Source organism: Hibiscus syriacus, unplaced genomic scaffold (assembly GCF_006381635.1).
Source record: "Hibiscus syriacus cultivar Baekdansim isolate YM2019G1 unplaced genomic scaffold, ASM638163v2 tig00112632_pilon, whole genome shotgun sequence".
In the NCBI taxonomy this organism is placed as follows: domain Eukaryota; kingdom Viridiplantae; phylum Streptophyta; class Magnoliopsida; order Malvales; family Malvaceae; genus Hibiscus; species Hibiscus syriacus.
Genome location: NW_024063371.1, coordinates 381,646 through 405,213, shown reverse-complemented (window position 1 = coordinate 405,213; position 23,568 = coordinate 381,646). Strand labels below are relative to the sequence as shown.

Genomic DNA, 23,568 nt, shown 5'->3' with positions numbered 1-23,568 from the left:
GGGTGGGATAGAGTCTAGGAGGAAACCTCTGCTCTCTCCCATGTGTGGTGTGGACACACAGTTGTCAACTTGATTACTAGTAAACTCGAGATCCTGAAGAGAGTGGTGTGTCTATCTTGTCTCCACATAATGACAACCCAGTTTGGCCTACTTACCTTGCATGATTGAAACATACACCCTCACCCACGTCTTTGTTAAAAGCTTAAATCTTTCAGTGTTGAGGATGGACGCCGTCAATAAGTAATTAATCGGAAAAAATAAATCGAATTTCAGGATGAACACGTGCTCACTATCATCAATCTGAGGCTTCGCCGCCGTTAAATGTAATATTTTTGGAATAGAATAAAACTTTACATTTGATATCTTAAAAGATCGGAAAAAAAATGATGTTTTTGCACTTTGGATTTTAGATTTTATTTTAACTCAGGCAAATCAAACTTAAAAATCAAAAGTCATTCAACAACTCTCTTTTCATTGGAGAAATGCTAAAAAAGAATGTTGGCTTTTGGTGATAAAAAAGAACAAAAGCCGACAACGATGATCATGGACCATTCGAAGAAATCTATGCAATACATGAGTAAGAAACACGGGTGTCTCTTTGTCCCACCCCTTTAATCAACGCTTTGAATTATCAAACAACCCAACCTTGGAAATCTATGTTCACACTCTTCGTTTTCGCATAATGTCTACACACTTTGATTAATATATATTGAATTAAGGGTAACATTTGGTTATGTAATAGAATTAATTTATTGTTTCTGTTCTTATTGTATTTTTCCATCAATTTAACCCTCGAAGTTGTTCAATTGCATCATTCTATATCCTACCACTAACTTAAAACACTAAATCATATTATAGAATGATGTAATTGAACAACTTTCAGGTCTAAATGTAAAAATACGATAAAAATAAAAGTAATAAATTAAGTCTACTACATAGACAAAAGTTATCCATTCATATATGTTTATTCCTTCAGTTAAAATTGTAACTCTCGTCACACAAAGGCATGTGCTGGGTCAAAATCATAATAAAAAATAACAATGTTGAGGGGAAAAAGGGCTAAATGTTGTGGTACACTATACCATTTCTTGAGACAAAGAAAATGGGATTAATTAGTATAAAAAAGGGTCCTAGGGTCTGGTGAGGAGGGAATGAAATAGTTGAAGGCGTGGGGAGATCTGTAATTGCCAAGTGGCACGCCCAAAATCATGAGTTTGTGAGAAGAAGATGCTTTATTTTTTAAAAAATTAGAAAAAGTTACCTTTTTTAACAGTTCCCAAAATCTTCAAGGCGAAGAAGAAGATGACATAGTGGCCAGCCGGCCTGACTAACCCCTCTTTGAAAGAAAGGAAAAAGAAAAGAAAGCAAAATCCAAGATGTGTGTTCCCTGGTGCAGGCCCAAGGCAGGTCTCCTTTAGCGCCGGTGTCTCCGCCTTGGGTTGTTGGCAATGCAAGCGCCAAATCTTTGCCCTTTTATTATACGCTAAGCGCCATGATCAAATATCGAGAGGGATAATAACCCCTCCCACTCCCTATGTAGTTCCGTCTCTGTATGCACCTGCTGTCGGTACTTCTATCAGCCCTGATATATAAGATTGTACCTGTCTATCTATACTGAACTCAACATTTTAACATAGATCAGTATATATATGGATGAGTTTGATGTAAATAATTATGAACATCATAATGTACGTATAAGCCCCGATCGATGTATGATCCTCAAAACCATCTTACCCTCTTTGCCCTTCTACATATATAATTCATTTACTGGTGAGTTATTGTGTGTGTATATATAGTATATATATTGATGTAGATTTGTTTATACGGATATGTAAGTATAAGCCAACTATCATATTCTCTTGATTAATCAAATGCAAACAGGACATAGAAAGGTGGTGGTGTTTTAAAAAATAATATAATATAAATTCTTTTTTAAAAAAAGAAGGTAGGATGGAAAGGAGTTGTTTTGTTAGTAGGGTTCATTCTTTTTTTCTTTTGAGGAGAATATTTCCAGGTGCGGGCGCAAGTGAAGGAATTTGATTTTGATTGAGTACAAATTAAGCATGTCAAATCCTAGAAAGTAAATTTTGCTCCCCTTCATATCATTTCCCTCGTCTCTCGTCCCAAATTTCGTAATTGAAATTTGAAATTATGATTATAGATTCATTTTCAATCATCGTTGAACATGTAGTACTTTGTACATACCTCAAATTAATAAATAAAAAATAAAATAATCATCATGATACCGTGTTCTAAACCTCTATAAAACCTTTGTTTCTTTTATATTGATCATCGCTGACAATCTTCTCACTTCCTTTTGTTGTCTTTTTGAATACAAATCGAGTTAAACCCTTGGAAAAACAGGCCTTGTTTTTTATTGATTTGAGCGGTATTCTATGATGAACAGCAGTGATCATATGTATAATCAATGTTTTCAAGTATAGTTTGCTGAAAACTTTGAGGATCACTGTAAGACACTTTTTAATCAACAGAAGAGTGTCTCGTTCATTTGTCTTTTGTTATGTCTTATTAGTGCATCAAGAAACATCATATTATTACTGTGTTTGGTTTGTCGTGTTCATGGATCATATCTGATTTTTATTACCTCTGTTCTGTAATTGATTTCATCGGTCCATTCTTGTTTCGTTTTTTTAGATTCCTCATAATTAATTTCATTGACTGGACATGGTAATAGTTTAGCACCAGAATTGCCTTGATTTTGACACAATTAATGAAGGAATAAAGATCATGATATTAGGGATCCCACATTGTCATAATCATTCCCAACCACCAACAAAACCGCCATGATCTCCACCTTCTACTCCATGAAGGTAGGCTTCTTTTGGCCTACCAGAGGCACTGGAAAAAAAGGATCAAATTTTATTGTCATGGGGCCATATCCAACTCTTCTTTATTCAAGTACCCTTTCTCTTGTTGGTTGGTAAGGGCGATATAAGCAGGCATGCAAAGTGTATAAAAGCTGCAAACTCTACGAACATCGATCGGGGTGTGTTTCTCATTGCATTCGTGGGATGGAGGTTTAGATTTGGTGGTTGCTTGGGAAGCAAAAGAAAGAAAGCGATGTTGGTGAGGTTCAATCCGAAGACGGATTTACGCATGGATTCGGCTGTAAAATACGATCTCAGATTGAGCCGCGCCAATATCACTTTCCACATTCCTTCTATTTTGCTTCCAAACTCTCCCTCATCTTCTTCTTCTTCTTTACTATATATTTGGTTTCATGTTTTGTTTTGTTATATCGTATTTTCGTTGAATTCATCTTGAGCTTGCCTTTTATCATCGGTTCATTTTATAGCAGAAACTATCACTGGCATTTCTGGTTTATCGTCGAGACACAGGTACGTGTAAGTTCATCTGGTTTATCATTGCCTTTTATCATTACCCATAGTGGAGTCGTCGTAATCACGAGTTAGAATCCATTATTCTGTAATGAAATATAATTTCCCTGTTGCATTATACGGTAAATTCATTAGTGTAATTCAATGGTAATATATCCTGACTATTAAAAGTTATAAAATGATCATCCGATTATAATATATTATTTTTTTAAGTTTACCCAACTATTCATTGTGTTCTAAATTCATCATTTTTCCGTTAAAAATGATGGTGAATTGAATTGGATGTTAACATGCCGATTAATATATTATATAATATAATTTCAGAATCTCAATCGACTATCATGTTTCAAGAAAGCTCAACGGCCACAGTTGTTGTCAGCCATGGAGAACAAGTTAGGAAGAGAAGGTGTTACAGCTAAATTGTACGTTAAACAAACGAAGTAGAAGAAGTTACTATAATTGCATGAGATTAGACGAACGGTGGATGGATAAAACACATGAACAAAATGGAATTCCAAGGTGCTTTGGAATATTAGCATTTATTTGTTTTTTTTAAAATATAATATAAGGTTTTTATATATTTAAAGTTTAGGTTCGAGTTTAAGTTTTGAACTCCAATCGAATTAAGTTTAAGTTTTCTTTTTCATTTCAACTTTTACGAATTTCAATTCATAGTTTCGAGTTTAAGTCGAACTTAAAAATTATAGACTCACAAATTTTTCAAGTTGAATTAAACTCTATTTCAAAAATTTTAATTCGAATCGAGCTCTGTACGACTCAACCTCAACTCGACTCATTTACCGTACTAAATACGATCGTCCTGTTATAACCCCTCCTAACAAACACTAAATCCAATAAAAGAAGAACACGTTGCGCCTGTAAATATGTTTTCATTCCGACGTGTATAATTTTAAGTGGTCGGTTATCCAATCCTCGGTGCTCCCCTATCAGCTCCCCCATCGAATTCAATCCAAGTATTTGTTTTCCCTTTTTGTCCCTATTTTTCTTGCGAGCGGTTGCTACCTGCCTCCAGCCATGATAACAATAACATAAATAAAATTGGGGGAAAATAGGAAAAAAAATCAAATTATTTGATTTCTTCAAATGCTACATCATCAACATCAACAACAACAGAGATTCCTCTCTATCAAATTGCTACTGATAGAGAGAAATCAAATCCTAAGTTATTGAAGCCCTTTAGCGTTTCTGTTTTGAGAAAAATCGAGATCGATCGGATCGGATCGGATCGGAGTTTTTGAAACTGAAATTAGATATTATAGATTTAAAGGGAGGAGGGAGTTGAAGAAGAAGAAAAAGAAGAAAGGCCGTGAGTGCAGGCAATTTGGCTGAAACATGTCTGCCATAGTTTCAGGGAAGAGATCTTTCTTTGAGGAATTGAGCGCATCACCTCCCGTTTCTAAGAGAATCCGTTGTTCTTCTCGTTTTGTTTCTTCTTTCTCTCCTTCTTCGCCGCCTCCATTATTTTTGATCGACCAATTGATTCCCATGTTCCCTGAAATGGATAAACAGGTAAGCTTTTCCCTAGTTTTTTTTAAATACATATATAATGCATCCGTTTAAGTTTTAATTTCCAGAAAAGAATATTAAATGGAAATTATTTTTATTATCATCATCATTTATTCGTTCACAATCTCAGTCTCATCTACTTTTTCTTGTTATGTTTTAATTCTTATATGTAGTTGTTTTACTTCCCTAAAATGGATTTTTTGAAGAGGAATTTTATGGTAAAAGAACTTGGGGATAGAATCGTAATTGGAATTTAATTATAATATGCGATTTCGTTTTCTGTGTAATCAACTCAGTTTCAGGTTCTAAGATCAAATTCCATGTTACATAAAATGTATTGCGACATTCTATGCATGATAACCTTGTATTCTATTATATAAATCCAATTGACTTGAGAATTACATTTTATTGTATCTGAGAAACGATGTTTTGTTCATAATGGTTTAGATACTTGAAAGAGTACTTGAAGAATGTGGAGATGATCTGGATTCAGCTATTAGGAGTTTGAATGAGCTTCGTTTAGGATCTGCTGATAGAAATGCAGCTGCTCCCGCTGATGATAAAACTGGTGTAGAATTAAAAGGAAATGATCAACTTGAAGCTCAAGGTATGAATAGAAAATTCCTTTTGATTCAATTTTGATAACACCAAATTGATATACCTGGCAATTTTGTGACGTTTGGATTGACCAAGATTTTTAACTTGGTTCTGCATCTCTATTTGGAATCAGTTCCTGAGATTATTTATTGTGAGACTATATCTTCTTCATGTTAGCTTTAAGAACTTTTTAGTAGTTTTTTTGTGATTGTATTGCAAAGAAGATTTGTGTTGTTTGTTTTTGTGAATAACTTGAAGACAGTGGAAAGTGTGTATTCAAATGATAACCCTAAATGTTGTTATTTGATTCCATGTAACACGTTTGAATAAGTGGTTTGCTTTTGGTTGTGGTGTCTTAAGTCTATTGGAGTGCTGTTAGGATGTCTGAACTTAAGAAAGGGTAATTTGTATTGTATGATTCACTCTTGGGGTTGTTTATAAGTAGGAGTCCCTCCCTTGCCCCTTTCCCTCTCTCCAAATTGCAGAAACTGGCACAAATGTAATGTGCAATATGTGAATCTTTCTTAGCAATTTGATCTGTGAATATTGCTAATAAAGTTACTGCTTCTTTTTATGTTATTTGCCTGCCCTAGCAGTTTATGTGGATGGGATGCCATTAAAACTAGAATTATAACTTATCTATAATTCACTTATGAATCACCTTTTAGTTATTTGGCATCAATAGTTGCTTAGTAAGCAGAGGATTATTCTGTTGTAGGTGTAGCTCCAATAGTTGCCAATGGAAATGTTCCAGCTAAGGAACAGACAGTCCCAGAAGTCCTCTCAATGGATGGTTCAGACTGGGTGGAGCTTTTTGTTAGGGAAATGTTGAATGCTTCCAATATTGATGATGCCAGAGCTCGTGCTTCAAGAGCACTGGAGGTTTTGGAGAAATCCATTCATGCACGAGCTGGAGCTGAGTTTGCCCAAAATTTCCACCAGGTTGGTTCTCATGGTTGTTAAAGTTACTAGTAGTTATCTCCTCTTTCATCCCTGCTATTACTATATGCCTGATCCGAACTTTTTGTTTGGTAAATAACGTATATCTTCCTAAAAGTTAACCTGATTTTTTTTCACGGTAAATAATGTTTCGCAAATATCTCAATTAATTATTCCAATCGAGTCACCCTAATATATATCTTCCTAACAATTAATGAAAAATGATATGGTTGTAAACTGCTCCATAGGAATTTTTCTGGTGAATAATCAACAATTTTGAGACAAAAAATTTGAAGAATTGTTTTAACCCTTTTACTGCCACACACCAAGAAAAACCAACCACCCCCAAAAACCCAGCTCAACTCTATCCAAAAGTATGATTTTCCATCAAAAACTTATTACAGAAAAATTTATTAAAACACAAATCATAGTATAAAAAGAAAATTTTACTCATGATAACAGTGCTGTAAATCAAGCGAAGATTTGCAAAAAAAAAAATAATTACATGGTAGCTGAATTAATTTTCTAATAAGTTTTTAGCAAAGAAATTGATTAGTGAGGCTAGATTTCGCATGATTAACAAAATTCAGTGACCTTATTGGTATTCTGAGCAAAAAGTTGGAAATTACAAATATATATTTATTATTGAATTGGATCAATACCTCAAATTGAATAAGTACGAGGAAAAGATTCATACCAGATACAGATAGGAAAGTATCTCATCATGACTAAATCTTCAAATTTTTTTTAGAGGATTATCAGTGATCCAAATGGGATTTTGGTCAAAGATACTTATAAATGATGAATTTACTCAGAAAATGAGAAAAGGGTTGTTTGGTTGTAGGAAAATAAGATGTTGAAAGAACAGGTGCAAGCACTCATTCAGGAAAATACTATTCTGAAGCGAGCTGTTTCTGTTCAGCACGAGCGTCAGAAGGAGTATGAAAGCCAGAGTCAGGAGTTGCAGCATCTGAAGCAAGTAGCATCTCAGTATCAAGAGCAGTTGAGAACCCTTGAGGTTAGCCTCATGAACTCAACTGTTCATATGCCTATATAATCTATGTGTCTACTCCCATCTTATTTTTCTTGCAACATGATTAAGAAAACGGCTTTGATTGTTTCGGAATCTGATCAAAATTGTTTGATCATCTGACCCCCTCCAACAGGTAAACAATTATGCATTGACAATGCACTTGAAGCAGGCTCAGCAAAGTAGCTCCATCCCAGGCCGTTTCAACCCTGATGTCTTCTAGTAATTCTTGGACATGTCTTTTGCAGATGATTTGTGTGCAATTCTGTGCTCGAATCATGGCAAAGGCATTGCTAACATTATCAAGCTTCCAAAAGTTATAATCTTCTTCAACAGGCATGCTGCCACCAGGTGGTATGTATTTCCTCCTATATTTGCAGACAAATAGGCTGCAGGAAAAAGATAAGCTTTGATTATTTTAACAAAAGACACGCATGTTAAGTGGCCATGCTAACATACTTGGAACTCTGCATATTTTATATGTTTTCAGTCTTGTTATATGTGGGTGATATTTAAATTGTTTCGGTCTGAATCTGGGTATATTTTAATTATTAATCTCTTCATTTGTGTATCATAGTGAGTGATTCTAATTATATAATATATGATTTTATTGATAATAATCATAATCATGCTCCATTTTACCTCCAATTTCCATTAAGATCAATTTAATATATTCAAAATTGTGATGAACACTTGTGATAATTAATTTAAAGATGGAAGAGAGAAATTCTTCTGAACATGTTACCTATTCCATATCCGGTTAATGGAGAAGAACATTTTTTTACTTTCTATCAAACAAAAATGTCAATAACGTATCATTTTATTTTTGGATTTTACCTAATCTTCCAAGTAAATGGCGATAGGGGTAGGGACTAGGGACCATCCTTGTAAACACAAAGTAGTTAATATTGTTATTTATATAAGAACACAAATTAATTACTAATTACTCTTTGCGTGACTTTCCTTTGCAGCGGGTCTTTTTTTAACAGTAAGCTCCTCTCCTTATACAAACAGAGACACAAATTTTGTGTTAGGAGTAGAATTTAAACTTATAAAATTTCAGGGTGAATTTGAACTTATAAAATTCTAAGGACATAAACATTTCCAATAAAATACATAGATAAAATTTAAAATATATGATACTTTTAAACTTTTAGGGGAGACGATCACCCCTCCCGCCTAGATCCATCTCTATATACAAAGACAACAGGGATTATGAAAATAATCTAGATATAAACAAAATTTGAATAAACAAGTTTAACTTCATCAAAATGGAATAAATAATTTAAAACTTGAGTGGAAACTTATTGGTATCTCATATTTTATTATTGGGTCAATTATGTATTTAATACTTAAACTATCAGTTTTGATCTATTTTAATACTTAAACTTTCAATTTTTTCAAAATCATACCTAAAGTTTAGTTTTTGATTCATTTTAGTATACCTCCGTTAAAAACTTTAATTTTTGGTTCGTTTTAGTACCCCATTCAAAAGTTAACGTTAAATTTTGAAAAAATTGAAAGTTTAGGTACTAAAACAAACCAAAAAGGATAGTTTAGGTATTAAACGTGTTAAGTTTTTAATGCTGGGTACTAAAATGAAATGAAAACTAAACGTTGGTATGATTTAAAAAAATTGAAAGTTCAAGTACTAAAATAGACTAAAACTAATAATTTAAGTACTAAATACGTGATTTACCATTTATTATTTTACCCCGAATGGAAAAGGAAAAGATATTATAAAAGAGCTGGAAGCATGTGATGCATCCAAATTTCATAATTGATGATTGAGTCCTTTTGCTGAGGTCTGTTGATAAATGGGTCCCATTTTTATTTATTATGGTTTTGGTTTTGCATGTGTATAGAATAGACAAATTAAAACAAAATATAATGAAATTTGGCACTAACACGATTTAGATATATAATTCCATATCTGATGTTTATAGATAATCTAACATAGAGGCAAGCAGTGTCTCGTCAATCAACTCAATGTTTAGTATATGATGTGTGCGTGTGGAGATCGTAAAATTTACCTATCTTTGTTCATGATCAATTTCACTTTCACATTGACACAGTCATGCCTAAAATTATAACTTTGTCTGCATGCGTTTTGAATTTTTTATAACTATTAATAAATAATCTATTGATCGATTAATCTAGAATATATATTACAGAGATAAGGGGACCTTTATAACCTAGTTTGTTTAATTTGCAATTATCAGGATTTGAACTTCTAATCTTACTTAAGGATCTAATACAGTACTAGATCAACCGGTTGATGGTCGTTTTGTATGTTTTTTGGTACATGGCTTTTCCGTCTCAATTACAATTTTAATTGTCAAAATTGTATATTATTGTTGTCGTTGTAATTTGAATTATTAGTATGTTGTTGAGTAAATATAAATTCATATGTTTTAATTTAATTTATTCAATAATATTTGATTAAAGTATATTAAAAATCATAAACCAAGTGAGTTTGGTGATAAATGAATTGTTTTTATTTTTTAGGTCTCGACTTTGAGCACCATGAATGTCAAGGGTGTGAGCGTTTAATGTCAAATTGTTGAGAGTCATTGCTTTAGGTACAAAAACGACTAAAACTGATAGTTTAGATATTAAACACGTTAAGTTTTTAGAAGTAGTTATAAATTTTAGAGATATACAATTAAATAATTAATATATAAAAAAATCTAGGAATGCAACCATACCCGTTGTAAATCCTTGATCATGATTAATGATCGACAATATATATAAGTTTAGGTTAAAAGATATAAAGCTTGGGGACCATAAACAACCAATAAAAATTAAAAGGAAAAAAGAAAAAAAATCGAAATAACATGGTTGCATGTGATGGGAGTCGGTACTCATCACTCCCCATAATCTTGTTCAATGTAGGGTTTATTGGATAAAAGATAATATTATCGATTATCAACTGAAAATGTTAATAAAAAGATTTTTAATCGAAAAATATTAAAAAATAATTAAAATTTTAAATTATATCCAATTGAAAATGTTACGATTTTGTAACATTTTCGGTGACACTATTTTTTACCATTCCTTAGCCGCTGTGCTGGGACAAAACAAGCCACGTTTTTTTTAGTTAAATCTTTTGTTTTTCTCTTTACCTATCTTATCTAATCTAGCTGTGTTATGTACCCCACACCGCACTCACTAGTAAAGCAAAGGCCGAGTAAAATAAACAATGGTGGTTTGTTGGTGAAAATAAACCCTACAGGCTTACCCCTCCTTTGCTTTCATCCTTTCATCGCCGGCCTCCTCTTTCTCTATAAAGCTAGGCTGACAGATTGTATATCGGTAGAGTGGTCCTTTCATCTTTGGAATGGCATCTTTCTCTTCTTCCTTTTTGTCTATCTTCCTTTTTTCATCCATCACACTGTGTTTTTAGGTCAATAAAAACTGGAAAAATGCTTAATTTATTTGAGATATGAGATGGTCGATGGTATTTCATATGTTTTTGTTAAATGGTCCTGGTCATGCTTTTCCACAGCTTTCTTGAACTTCCTTTGTATTCATTCATGCCGCCTGATATGTAATAGTATAGCAAAACCATGAAAGCTCAAGAAAGCTGTGGGAGAACATGATGGCAATTCAGGACTTGCGTTTATCCCTTCAACGAAGCTAAATTGCAGAACAAGAGCGAAATATTGTACTCCATAGATAGTAACATATTCTTTAATTTTCAAAATCATCACGCGAATTTCTTTTTTATTGCAGTTACCACCCTTCCTTTCCCATGAATTATGATACACAATTCTTGCAGCATGCAGCTTTGTCTCAGAGAAAGGGCTTCTGATGCTGAATTACGTGCTTTTTACTCATAGTCTGATACACACCGCAACAGGTTTTTCAACGACGTATTGAATTGCAGCTACGGTGTCTATTGCGAATACGATTGCAGATGTTACAGTGGCATCGAAAATCATTATAATGTTGAGACCGTAGTTTAATATTATGTTATTGAAGTAATGCTCAGCTGATAGTAGTTCTAAATGTAGTGAATCAAACGTAGGTGAAAATGGAGAGTTGCATTAATTTGCTAGCTTTAGTTCCTTGTTATATTATCAATGATGAAAGTTTTCACTGTTAGCCTTTCTGGTTGATCTTTGTCCCATGTTTGTGACATCACCCTTTAACCACTCCACTCCCCTACTTATCATCATCTCTGACAGATCAGTTTTTCTTTCCATTTTCTAATGCAAATGATCCAAGATTGTTTCATACTACTATTATATAATAAGGTTGTGAACTTTGGGTAGCTGAGCTATATATATATATATATATATATATATTAATCCTGCACGAATTAAGTGGACTCGCGATAAAAGAATTGTTATTATTCTTTGAAGACTTGGGTTCGAGCACTAGAGGTTTGAGTGTTCAACATCAAAAGGTTGAAAATTATCTTTAAACAAATATTATCTTATACTTACCCCATATTAATAAAAATAAAAATAAAAAAGCCCTTATTCTCTTACCATATAAAAAACAAATTTAAGATGGAATGGATCTGTGAAAGAGGCTTGACTATTCCCTTTTCTACATAAGAAAACATTGCAGTTCAGGAAAGCTAAGGAAGAAAGCAAAGAGGCCATTTGTTTAATATGTATCTCTTGTTCCTCTCATCACTGCAATTTTAAATATTTTTGTTACTTTTATATATCTATTTTAAAAGTGTGTTTACTATTTCAAAAGGTTGAATATGTATTGTGAATGAGAAGTTAATAAATTTAAACAAGTGCAAGATTGGTTGGGTTTGGGGAGAGAACAGATGGGCTAGCTTTGTGGGCAGGACAATAGCTTTGTTTTCAGAGGTGCATGGACGCCCAAATATGTTCTTTGGGTCATTTGTGCATGAATTTTAGTTCAGTATGTTCAATTTCATATCCACGAATGGTTGCAATTCACTTGTACCCTTTCGGAGCAAAATTACCCAATAGGTCGTATGGGTAAAAAAAATTAGTCTGACCCTCTTTAAAATTAATTTGGTATTTACGGTATTTTTTATAGTGATTTGAAATTCATCACGTCGATATGATAATTTCTAATAAAAAATATTATTTGGACGCGAGTAGTTTGCCTTACATTGTAGCATTTATCATAGATCCCAAATCAAATTCGGATTGGTTAATGGACTAATATTTTTACCCGCTTGACTTATTGTGCCAATTTTGCCTCTTTCGATGTATAGACAACCATAACTTGCAACTGGTAGGGGTGAGCATTCGATTGAGTCGAGTCAAATTTTTGAGTTTCTATCTAAATTTAGTTGTAACTATTTACAAATTATGATACTATTTGATTCCAATTTAAATGATATTTTATAACCATGTACAATACAATATATATTTTTCGTATTTTTCATATGTAATTTACATATACCATACAAAGTTGAGGGATTCGACTCAAACTTGAAAATACAAAGTTATATTTTACAACTCGATTCAAACTTGAAATTTTTTCAAGTCGAGTCGAATAAAAAAATTTTTTCGAGTCGAGTTTTGCTCACCCTCAGCAAATGGTGCCTTGAATTTGTTCTTATATTATTTTTCAAATTATTTTTGCTTTAAACTACTACTAATTATGTGATATCTGCTCTTGACCCTAAATGTACTAGGGTATGGAGGTTGACTTAGATAAGATAAAGAAAAGGTCCAAAGAATATGCAGTGGCTAAGAGAAAAACCATTGAAGATTAAGGTATGGATATTTTCTTGGTTTGTTATTGCGATTGAAAAAAAAGGGGAAAAATTGACTTGAAGACCAATGCTTAAATGTGTATGACTTTGAGGTACACCTCTATACCAAGATTGTTGCAGTAAATCTTATTTTTCATACTACAAGTAAAGAGTAAGTCCTCAATTTTACCAGTACGCGCAGTATTCTTTTTTATTACTATTGATTGGTAAATAATTGTAGCACAAGACTGTTGATGAAAAGACTCAACAGACACCACATGCTGCTAAAGGAAAGAGACAAATAAGGTTCATGTGCCGTAGCTTCTCATTGCTCCCTCTTGCTTTTAACCTTAGCTTCACATCCAGGGTCGGGTTTTGCCCATGTCTATTGAAACTGTAACCTTCAAGTTGTTCCCTTGCGAGTTCTGATTGATTCTCCACAAACTGAACCGCAAGATAAAAATGTTATCATGGTCCATGGAGTTCTACACCGTGTTTCCTTGTTCTTTCCCTTTGTAGGACCTTTTCTGGTACTTTAAAGTTACTTTTCACATGCATTTTACTGTAGCAAGTTTTTTTTTTATAATATATATATATATATATTTCTGGGCCCAGCAGAAAAACATATAATATATATTTTATATAAAGTTACCAGAAAGCAACAAAACGAGAATCCCGGAAAATCATGAACGAAGATTAATTCTATCACTCTTGATTGCATCCTTCGACAAAGATACAGAAACACACTTGCGAGTTGCAACAATCTTTTAAAAAGAAAAGTGATAAAAATGGTGTTACAAATAAGAACTGCTTTAGATTTCCAGTCCAGTTGAGAAAGGAAGGAAGAGAAAGCTTGACATCCTCTCATGTCTGTTCCATCAATCTACCAACCTGCAAGTCCGTATGCCATGAAATCTAATGAGGAACAATGCTCATGTAATGCAATAATTGTTTCTTTTTATGCCTACAAGTTAATATGAACTGGTACTTGGTTCTAGAGATAGCAAGTGTAACCAGGGGGGGTGTTTTCCCACAAGTGAGGAGGAGCTGCAAAGCCAATGGCACGTAGAGTTTAAGGTTGAGAGCCTTGAGCTTGAGAGTTGTGCACAAGCAGACAGCATTGGTTCACCACCGGGTCACCAAGACCAATGTGCACCAACCCTCCCAGCAGATCCACATAGGCACCCAGTTTCAGCGTGTCGATAGGGCAAGTGTCCTTGGTCGGTGGTGATTGGAAGGGTTTTCCTTTTCCACTTGGTGGCGTCACCGGAGGAAGGTCGATGGGTGGCTTCACAATTGGAGGCATCTCAACCGGAGGGAGTTTAGGAACAATGGGAGGCAAAGTGATGGGACCTTTAGGGGACTTACCCTTGTGCCTTCGATGCTTTGGTGGTGCCTTCCCACAAGAACGGCAACCCAAGAATTGGAGTCACTGAGGAAATGAAAAGCATGCAAATCAGCAGCAGAGCTGAAATTTTGCTGGACTCCATTTCCAAACCCAAAGAGAGAAAAGGGAAAGAGATGAGTAGAAATGTTTAAAAACTATCGTAGACAAGTGGGGATTATATGCAAACAAGGAAGACGAAGAGGGGTGAAAACAAACAAACAAAAACAAAGAAGCCCTAGAAGGAGAAGAAGCAGCAGCAGCAACAGCAGCAAATCACGTGAAGATGGGATACGTTCGAGAGGCAGCTGCCAAAATTTGCTAGTTGGCATTGCCTCTACAAATACATGAATCTATGTATCAACATTTACTCTCCGCTACGTTATCAGTATTTGTTCTCGGCGTTTTGCTTGGATATAGAAAGAACTTTTGTTATTCTTTTATTGATAGGATAATTAGGTTACATATACTACTATATATTATTTCAAATGAAAGCTCTTCCTTAATAATGAGATAATGAAATGATTAAAGTTATAGCACATATAGTTTATGTTTAATGTAGCTAAACCTAAACCAATTTTAAAATTAAAAAGTTATCCTATACTACCAATAATCCGTCGATCTAGTACAATGATACACTAAATTTCTTAAGCAATATTAAGGGTTTAAACCTTGATGCTTAAAATTTAAAAGTTAGTCTATACTACCAACAACCCATTGATCTAATAGGATGAAATACTAAATTTCTTAAACATTAAAAGTTTAAACTTTGATGGTGACAAATAAAGTAAACTGAATTGAAAGAATTGCATTTGTCCACACTATCACCCACCACAATATGATTGGTCCACGTTTATTAAAATCGCCAAAGGCACGAATTCATTCAAATTCCTAGTCCTCCATTTTCCCGCTGTCATTGACGAACCACCTCAATTCCTTTATCTACTCCTTCCTTCCAATTCTCCCCCTTCCGTTGTTCATTGTACATATACTTTTGGCCTTCATTTTTCCCATTCTCCGCCCCTTCAAACTTTCCTCAGCTTTCCACGCCCCCACCCTCGATCCCCGCCGCCGCCTTCAATTTCCACGACAATGGGGATATTATACGGGATGGTGGCGAGGGGGCAGGTGGTTTTGACGGAGTTTAGCGCTTCCCAGACAAATGCGAGCACCGTAGCTAGACAGATTTTGGAAAAGATGAGCCAAGGATATAATGATAGCAACTCCTCGTTTTCGCACGATCGTTACATCTTCCATGTCAAGAGAACCGATGGTCTCACCGTCCTCTGCATGGCCGATGATGCCTCCGGAAGTCAGCTATTTCTTATACGCATTTTGAATTACGCTTCATTCACAATATGCAACTAATTAATGTTTGTTTATATTAACCATATTCAGGGAGAATCCCTTTCGCTTTCCTTGAAGATATCCACCAGAGATTTGTAAAGGCGTACGGTCGGGCCATTCAATCAGCTTCGCCTTACGCCATGAATGAAGAATTCTCCAGGGTCATGAGTCAACAAATGGACCATTTTCAACCGACCCCAATGCCGATAGATTGAACCGTTTAAAAGGGGAAATGAGCCAGGTGGGTGAATTCTGCAAATGTCTGTGAATACGGATCCGTCAATTTCGATTCAGATTCCATTTATTGTATGAATCATGAATCTGTATGTATAGGTACGAAGTGTAATGATCGACAACATCGAGAAAGTATTGGAGAGAGGCGATCGGTTGGAGTTGCTGGTGGAGAAGACGAGTTCAATTAAGGGGAATTCACTTCGATTCAAAAGTCAATCTCGTCGTTACAAGAATACTATGTGGTGGAGTAATTGCAAGATCACGTAAGCATATGTATATATATACACATACATATTTGCGCTAATCATAATTAGGGATGTCAATTTCACTAGAAGGTTTTGATTCGATTGAGTCAGATTTTTTTAAAATAAGTCGAGGTTAGGTCGAGTTCAGGTGAAAGGTGAAAAAACTCCACCCTGAACCCGACATGAAGATAATAATGTAGTTTTCTTAAAAATTTTATTATTATTTAATTAAATCCTTAATTTATATCGGGTAGGATCGGGTCGAAGTTGGATGGAGGATATATATTTTTTAGGTCGGATTAGGTCGAATGTAGGATATAAAATCTTCGGTTCGAGTCTGGTTCGGATGGAGGGTACATATTTTCGAATCGGATTGAGTTGATTAAAAGCCCAACCTTAACACGACCGTTGCGATCCCTGATTATAATCCATTCTTAACATAAGTAGAATCATGCACTGAGATCGATAAGATTTGCATTTCCAATAATATTCATATGAATTGTTGTCGTGTTGCAGGGTGACATTGATACTACTGATTTCGTTGATCATCGCGTATGTTCTGTTCTCATTTGTCTTTCAATAGACACCTTTTCATCATACTCGACTGCTCTAATTATATTTTTTATACGATGTAAATGGAGTTATCTCTATATGGGTAGGTCATTTTGGCCGTCAAAACATCTTACAAGTTCAAACTCATAATCTCAAATAATTATTATTCATACAATAAAGTTTATTCATGCAATATATTTTTAATTTTAAATATAAATAATAAAACACATATATTACCAACTATATTAAATGTAAATGAAAAATAATAAACAATTATATTATAAGTTGTATTATGGTTGAACAATAAAGAAATTTAAGCCCCTTTAAACCATATATAAATGTCGTGATAGAATTATGAAAGGGTCGATGGAGGTTAGTCTCCTCCTAAGAAAATGTTAAATTTCTTTTAGAATATATGCATAGTCCTAATAAATATGGATTTTTTTTAAATGAACCTTTAAAAAGTTCAAATTTTTTAAATGCTTCTTAAAGAATAAGAATGAATTCATGCTGGGTTCGTTTCGTAGATGAACCTTAAATCTGAAAAATAAGGGTGAAATATGCTACACAATTTTCTATTCTTCAAGCATTCTCCATGGATCAAAGTTTGCAGCAGAAACATGTTCATCCGACGTATCTATATAAGGCCTGTATATGGTTGAACAGACATACCTGAGTAGTAAGGGTGGACACTGGCTCCATAAGGATATCCAAAAGAATTAGAAGGCGGCTGTTGCGGACCCAGCATCTTCATCATCGGCTTCTGCAACATGAAAGCCTGATGCTGATTGGCCGCTGTGGACATCTGGACCGAAGGTGAAACAGCAACCGTGTTGGAGCCATAAAAGCGGTCATGCATCATGACATTACATGTTGGAGGTGGTTCCCATGGATTATAGCTGACTTTCTGGTAGCCACATTGGATTAATGCATCCTCATACAGGCTGTCCAACATAAACTTGTCGAATCCTCCGCCCTTTTGATCGAATACCAAATTAAAATAGTATCGGTGAGACATACATACATGAACATGTTACCTATGTATGATGAACGGACATCACGTCACATGTCTGTAATACCATTTTGTAAGTGGCAGTGGCATTATCATTCGAGCTTGGAGCAGTGACAAGCTCCAATTCCCAGCCTGTAGTACCGTTTGCTTGAAAAGAAGCAGCTGGAGAATTTGTTTGCTCAGCTGGAACACCGCCATGAAAACATAAACACAAATTGACATGCAAAAGGTTGAAACTTATTTTATGTGCCTAAAACCAGTAGAAAACCGGTTTATTGATGTTTCATGGCGTAAAGCATTCATTTAATGAAGATGACTCGAAACTCACCAACAGGAACAATAGCCAATTCCAAGGCATTCTTCCCATCTAATTTCGATGCAACCGGGGCAGGATTGTTTAAACCCTGGTAAGAAAAAGAAAAGCTCATAATGTAACTGCAAAAGTTGCAGACGAAACCATAAAAAGAGACTATGACATTACCAACAAATCAAGCGGTTCAACCATAGGCTCTTCTACTTTCTCCGCTTCTTCCGGTTCAGGCAGAGGAGGTGATGACCATTGCTCCACCTCTGGTGCTTTCTTGCACGCAACGGCCAACACTTTTTTGGGGTTTTCAATCTGCTTGTCATATCAATCTTTTGTAAGACTTAACAGAGTAGCAAAATTCAAAACAGGAAAACATGTCATAGAGATGGTAATAGAATATTATATATGAATAATAGCTTAGTTGGCAGAAATTCATCAGCATACATATATTAAATCTAATTGCATGCATGCAAAGGCATAGAAATATGTATAAATTATCTTTTATACCTGATCTTTGCGCACTGTTGAAGCTTGTGCAGCTTCATTTACATAATCTTCCATTGCTTGTAGAAAGGATGCAGGGGGCTTCAACATAAACGTCAAATGAAAATTAGTTTCTTCATATAACTCATGAGAGTTCAAGGCAAAGCGAATCTGTCACAGAAGGCACCGAAGTTGAAGGTCCCTAACCTGCTCTATCTTAATATACATATCGCCACGCCCAATATAAAGTCTTTTACACACTTCATAAAATTCTGAAAGCCCCTCCTCCTGAAAATACAAACTGAGTTCTAAATCCTCTTCATTTATGCTGGAGACAGTATTAGCAAAACTAGGACAACAATTTACCTGATACCTGGATCTCCTGTATATATTCAAAGCTCTCATGGCATCAGGGCGGTCCATGCCAAAGAACTATCATTTGTTCAGAGCGTCATATGTAAATATATATATATATATATGATTTACCGGGAAGGAAAGCATCTTGTTTAGATAGTTAAAACCGCACAGCTTACCTTGTCCATGAGATTGATTGTACCATCACTTAAAGCTCGATAAATATTGACACTTTCTAAAGCAACCTGTTTGAAATGAAATAAGGGCACAAGAGAATGTCATCTCCAAACCACACTCATTGGGAGCATAGATGAGTACCATGTTTGACAATTAACATACCAAAGAAAGTGCCAACTGGATCACAAGATTATGAGCGGCCGCCCCTATTGGCTGCACAGAAATTCTATTAATGTTTCCACAAAGAGATATGGAACTAAGACGGCTAACAACAGAAGAAAGAGGAATTGCATACTCACCTGACAGCCAAGAACACGGAAAAGAAGTTGTTGCAAAGCTGTCAATTGTTCAAGCGCCTCTGCAGTGTCCAAACCTTTGGTTCTCTGCAAGAAAATTTACATCTATGACATGTCCAGATAGTTCAGTTTCAATAAGTAGACATTATGCATAGAACATAAGCTTCCTACTGGGCCGATCATCTCGATATCATACTTCAAGATGCGGAAACATTCCAACCTGTCCTCCAAGAACAAGGCATAACTGCGAACCCAAGCAGAATAATCCCATGTTGTGCAGCAAATAGTTTAAATAAACTTAAAAAACATTCCATGAACAATGAATTTAAGCTCTCTGAAAATGAATAGTAAAATGGATTCTCAATTAAGGTACTCTTTAGGTTGGAATCATCCTTGAAATGAGACAGGTTAAGCATATGGCGTCTACTTCTGCCATAGTTAATGAATTCTTCATGAAATGTAGGATCCACCTCCCTCAGAGCACGATGAATCACTATTAAAGTTTTCAGTGCTACCTAGATGCCAAACAAACATTCAGTCGTAATACACTGTCAGTAATCCGGCACACCACCCAATTACACTATGAATTGCGAAAGAATAGTAATACACTATGTCTGTAATCCGGCATACCACCCAATTACGTGTCCTTGATAATCGTCGTGCAAGAGCATAGATGCAATAGGCAACATCGGCCCGAGGCCTAGTAGCCGAAACGGCAGCTAAAATCGCTGCGAAAAAGCAAGAGAGTCTAATTTATAAGAAAATCCATAGAGTTCCCGCAAAACATGAAGACTAGAATACGACATCGAGCATCTACCTTTAACGTATTTTTCCTTTGCAGGGCGTTCGTAATGATCGGTGGCCTTCACCATAGCAATATCCAGTTCCTGTAAAACAGAACAATACACGACCCATAAGGATCATATCGTAACCATCTCGATCGTTGTTATTCTTAGATACAGCTAAATCCACCTTATATTCACTGTGGACTTTGGCCAATGAAACCGTGGTGGTATCTTTGATGGCTCCGAGAGCTTTCCTCAATCTACTCTGCTTGCTCCCTCCAAACATTCTCTCACTTCCGATCACAAACTATACCCCTTACAACATTTTAAATAATTCCCGTCGCAAACGAAATCGCACACGCAATGCGGAAGCAAACGGCAGTTATCATCAATACGTATGATAATTAAGAAAAAAAATTCTAAAAAAATTAGCTAATCAAACAAAATATTGAAAATTCCGGAAAGCGAAAGAAAGATCTAACCAAACAGAAAGTTACTCACGTTTGAATTACCACCCAATATGGAAGAACACAAAGAATTTAAACAAATAAATTGAAAAAAGAAAATAAATCAACAATTCTATTTATTTCGATTTTGCTTAAATTTAATTTATATATAAAATCTTCTGCTAGATTTTGATCTTCTCTTGTCCTTGTGTCAGAATACGCAACTGTAAACTGAACTTTGGAATTAGTCAGTAAATTAATGCGGGGATTTTCCTATCATTTGACTTAATTTCATTGAAATAAATAAAGCAATATGGGTACGTATGATTCTTTCAAAAATCTAATGCATTTGTTGAAGAAAAAACATAGAATTATACAAAAAAAATAGAAAATTAAAATATCTATTCAAACACGATATATCTGAAGTGAGTGCAAGTTCACCATGTGAATCACATTAAGATTATTAATAAGATGATTGAATAATTAGTAATCGAAGAGGTGATGATATATATAATCTTAAAACAAAAAATTATTAAAAAATAATTAAAAAATAAAAATGTATTATAAGAGTAAACAAAAACTTATTAGAAAAGTAAAACGTATTATAAGAATAAACAAAATTTAAAAAATTCAGAAAATTTGTTAGTTTTGATCATAAAATAAATTAATGATTAAGTATTTTGGCTATAAAAATTTATTTTTGGATATTTGCCACCTTGTTAATAGAAAAATTCAAATTAATCGACCACAGTGGGAGTCGTACCCACGACCTTTTGATCCGAAGTCAAACGCGCTAATCCACTGCGCTATGCGGTCTTACGTTATCACCCATATAATTTTAGTATTGAAAGTGTTTTATACAATATCCTACTCTCTTTGCATACCGAGTAAAATAGGTTTACGAGTACATGCAGAGGCTTATCAAGCCTTCACAGTATTCAACTAGCTGAAATCTTAGCAATACAATGCATGGTTAAGATCCTGAGCTTTCAGCTTAGATTACAACAAAAAGCCTACATTCATCATGCCCTATTTAAGTATGACATTTGTATGTACAATTATCCTTTCTAGTATAAGCATCAAACTTGTGATGGCGAATCAGAACATAACGGACACGGCGGGTCACACCTATTCTCAAAACTTGTTCTCTGTTCCAAACAATCTGCATGATATGCATGCCCGCAAACTAGAATCGCCACAACAGATAATTCAGAAGCCAACGCGTTTCCGAATAAAGATGGTTTCCGACTCAAATGCTTCTGACATATGCCACAAATCATCTTCATCTTGTCGGGTGATATTGCATCCATCACTAACAAACTAGACCTAATCCTTTCTGGTCTCCCAGATGCTTGGAACTTACCATCTGCAAAAGTTGGAACACTAAGTTAATATGTCAAAATACATTAATTCCCACCGTCACACGTACGCTATGAATCAAATTCTCAGCATGAAACCTGGTTGACATCCAGACTCTGAGTTGGTGCCAGCGAACTTGAAGGATAATTTCTGATCATCATGCAAAGGGCTAATCTTGCCACGAGAAGTTGATCGATTAGAATGGTTACCGGAGTTCTGCCATTGGTAGTGCTGGTCATAGTAACAGCGTGATCGTTTCGAAAACATTGAACGCCCAAGATTGTAATGGCGTTGAGCAACAGAAGATTTATGATGATGCATCTTCACAGAACTATCTCCACCATCCATGCTATCATCCATATTCAACCAAGGCTATAAAAGAAAGACAAGATAAAACCAATGGAACATTGCGGACCATTCAGTTGACAAAGATAGAGGAAAAGATTTCAGACAGATTGAAACAAAATAAATAGAAGAAAAGAAATTAACGTACCCGAAGAAGAAGAAGGAAGAGACCAAGATTTTTCTGACTGTGATGTCGGAAACTTGTCCGTCTCTTTCCCATTATAATGAATTAACGGAGACAAAAAAATGAAATTAAGAAACAAACAATAGTAAATTACCAAAGATGAAGTTGTTTGGATAAACAGTAAACGGCCAGGTAAACCATAACCCCAAAAGCCCTTTCTTTTTTGTGAGAATATTTGGGTTCTGGGAACTGTACGGTCAGTATGATGGGTAGAGAGAGGTTCACATGCAGCCAGCAATTTCATTTGGGGCCGTTTATATGTACCGACGTGTTGTTTTCCGGAGACATTATAGGAAAATGCAAGAGCGGATGAATAAAATAACACGTACCTGCTGACATGGCGTCCATCCAACTCATTACCTTGTAACGTGCACTAGATTTCTGCATGCCAAACAAGTATGCACGTTAATAAAAAAAAAGATGTTTATCATTCGTATCATAAGTTAAAATATTTATTTTGACACTCTTAATCGTTTTTGTTGATCTTTTAACATGGATATAAAATCATAAAACATATAATTTTTTTCTGTTTTTATATATATACTTTTAAAGCTGTCGACGTAAAAACTAAGAAAACTAAGGAGCTGTTTATTTATTTTAGAATGATTAAGCGTTGAATGATTCAAATATTGAATGATTTAGAGGCTCTGTATGAATTAGCTCTGAATGTGACATGTTGTTTGATAATGACTCTGAATCATTCAGAATGTACTTATGTGCTGAATCATTCAACACTGTTTTGTTGAATCAGTCAGCACTGAATCATTCAGAGGTGCGAAACAAACGCGCTGAATTGAGCTCTGAATGGTTCCATTAAGAGGCAAACAAACAGCCCCTAAGTTGTGGGAGCGTGACAACTCCAATATAATATGATTCATTCAGCACGAAAGATGCTCCAAACCTAAGTTTTG

General features: G+C 34.9%; 2 protein-coding genes, 1 non-coding gene and 2 pseudogenes across 3 annotated transcripts; 2 read left to right on the top strand and 3 right to left on the bottom strand.

Moving 5' to 3' along the window:
- The first annotated feature begins 4,365 nt into the window (after positions 1-4,365).
- On the top strand, positions 4,366-7,971 carry LOC120182220. The gene is made up of 5 exons (XM_039187221.1): positions 4,366-4,889; positions 5,334-5,493; positions 6,208-6,425; positions 7,267-7,440; positions 7,589-7,971. Exons 1-5 carry the CDS (start codon positions 4,713-4,715, stop codon positions 7,673-7,675), a joined length of 816 nt encoding a protein of 271 aa, XP_039043152.1. The 5' UTR covers positions 4,366-4,712; the 3' UTR covers positions 7,676-7,971.
- A 6,170-nt stretch (positions 7,972-14,141) lies between these two features.
- On the bottom strand, positions 14,142-14,570 carry LOC120182221 (annotated as a pseudogene).
- Positions 14,571-15,572: 1,002 nt separating this feature from the next.
- Positions 15,573-16,940, top strand: LOC120182132 (annotated as a pseudogene).
- A 591-nt stretch (positions 16,941-17,531) lies between these two features.
- On the bottom strand, positions 17,532-20,609 carry LOC120182219 (putative clathrin assembly protein At5g35200). The gene is made up of 15 exons (XM_039187220.1): positions 20,511-20,609; positions 20,356-20,425; positions 20,169-20,266; positions 19,921-20,053; positions 19,710-19,819; positions 19,542-19,625; positions 19,405-19,455; positions 19,245-19,310; positions 19,078-19,143; positions 18,919-18,999; positions 18,736-18,813; positions 18,403-18,543; positions 18,254-18,325; positions 17,989-18,099; positions 17,532-17,885 (listed from the first exon to the last, which is right to left on the bottom strand). The coding sequence occupies exons 1-15, from the start codon at positions 20,607-20,609 to the stop codon at positions 17,547-17,549; spliced, it is 1,599 nt and encodes a 532-aa protein (XP_039043151.1). The 3' UTR covers positions 17,532-17,546.
- Positions 20,610-21,511: 902 nt separating this feature from the next.
- TRNAR-UCG lies at positions 21,512-21,585 on the bottom strand. The gene has a single exon. It is a non-coding gene; the product is annotated as a tRNA-Arg (tRNA).
- Positions 21,586-23,568: the final 1,983 nt, after the last annotated feature.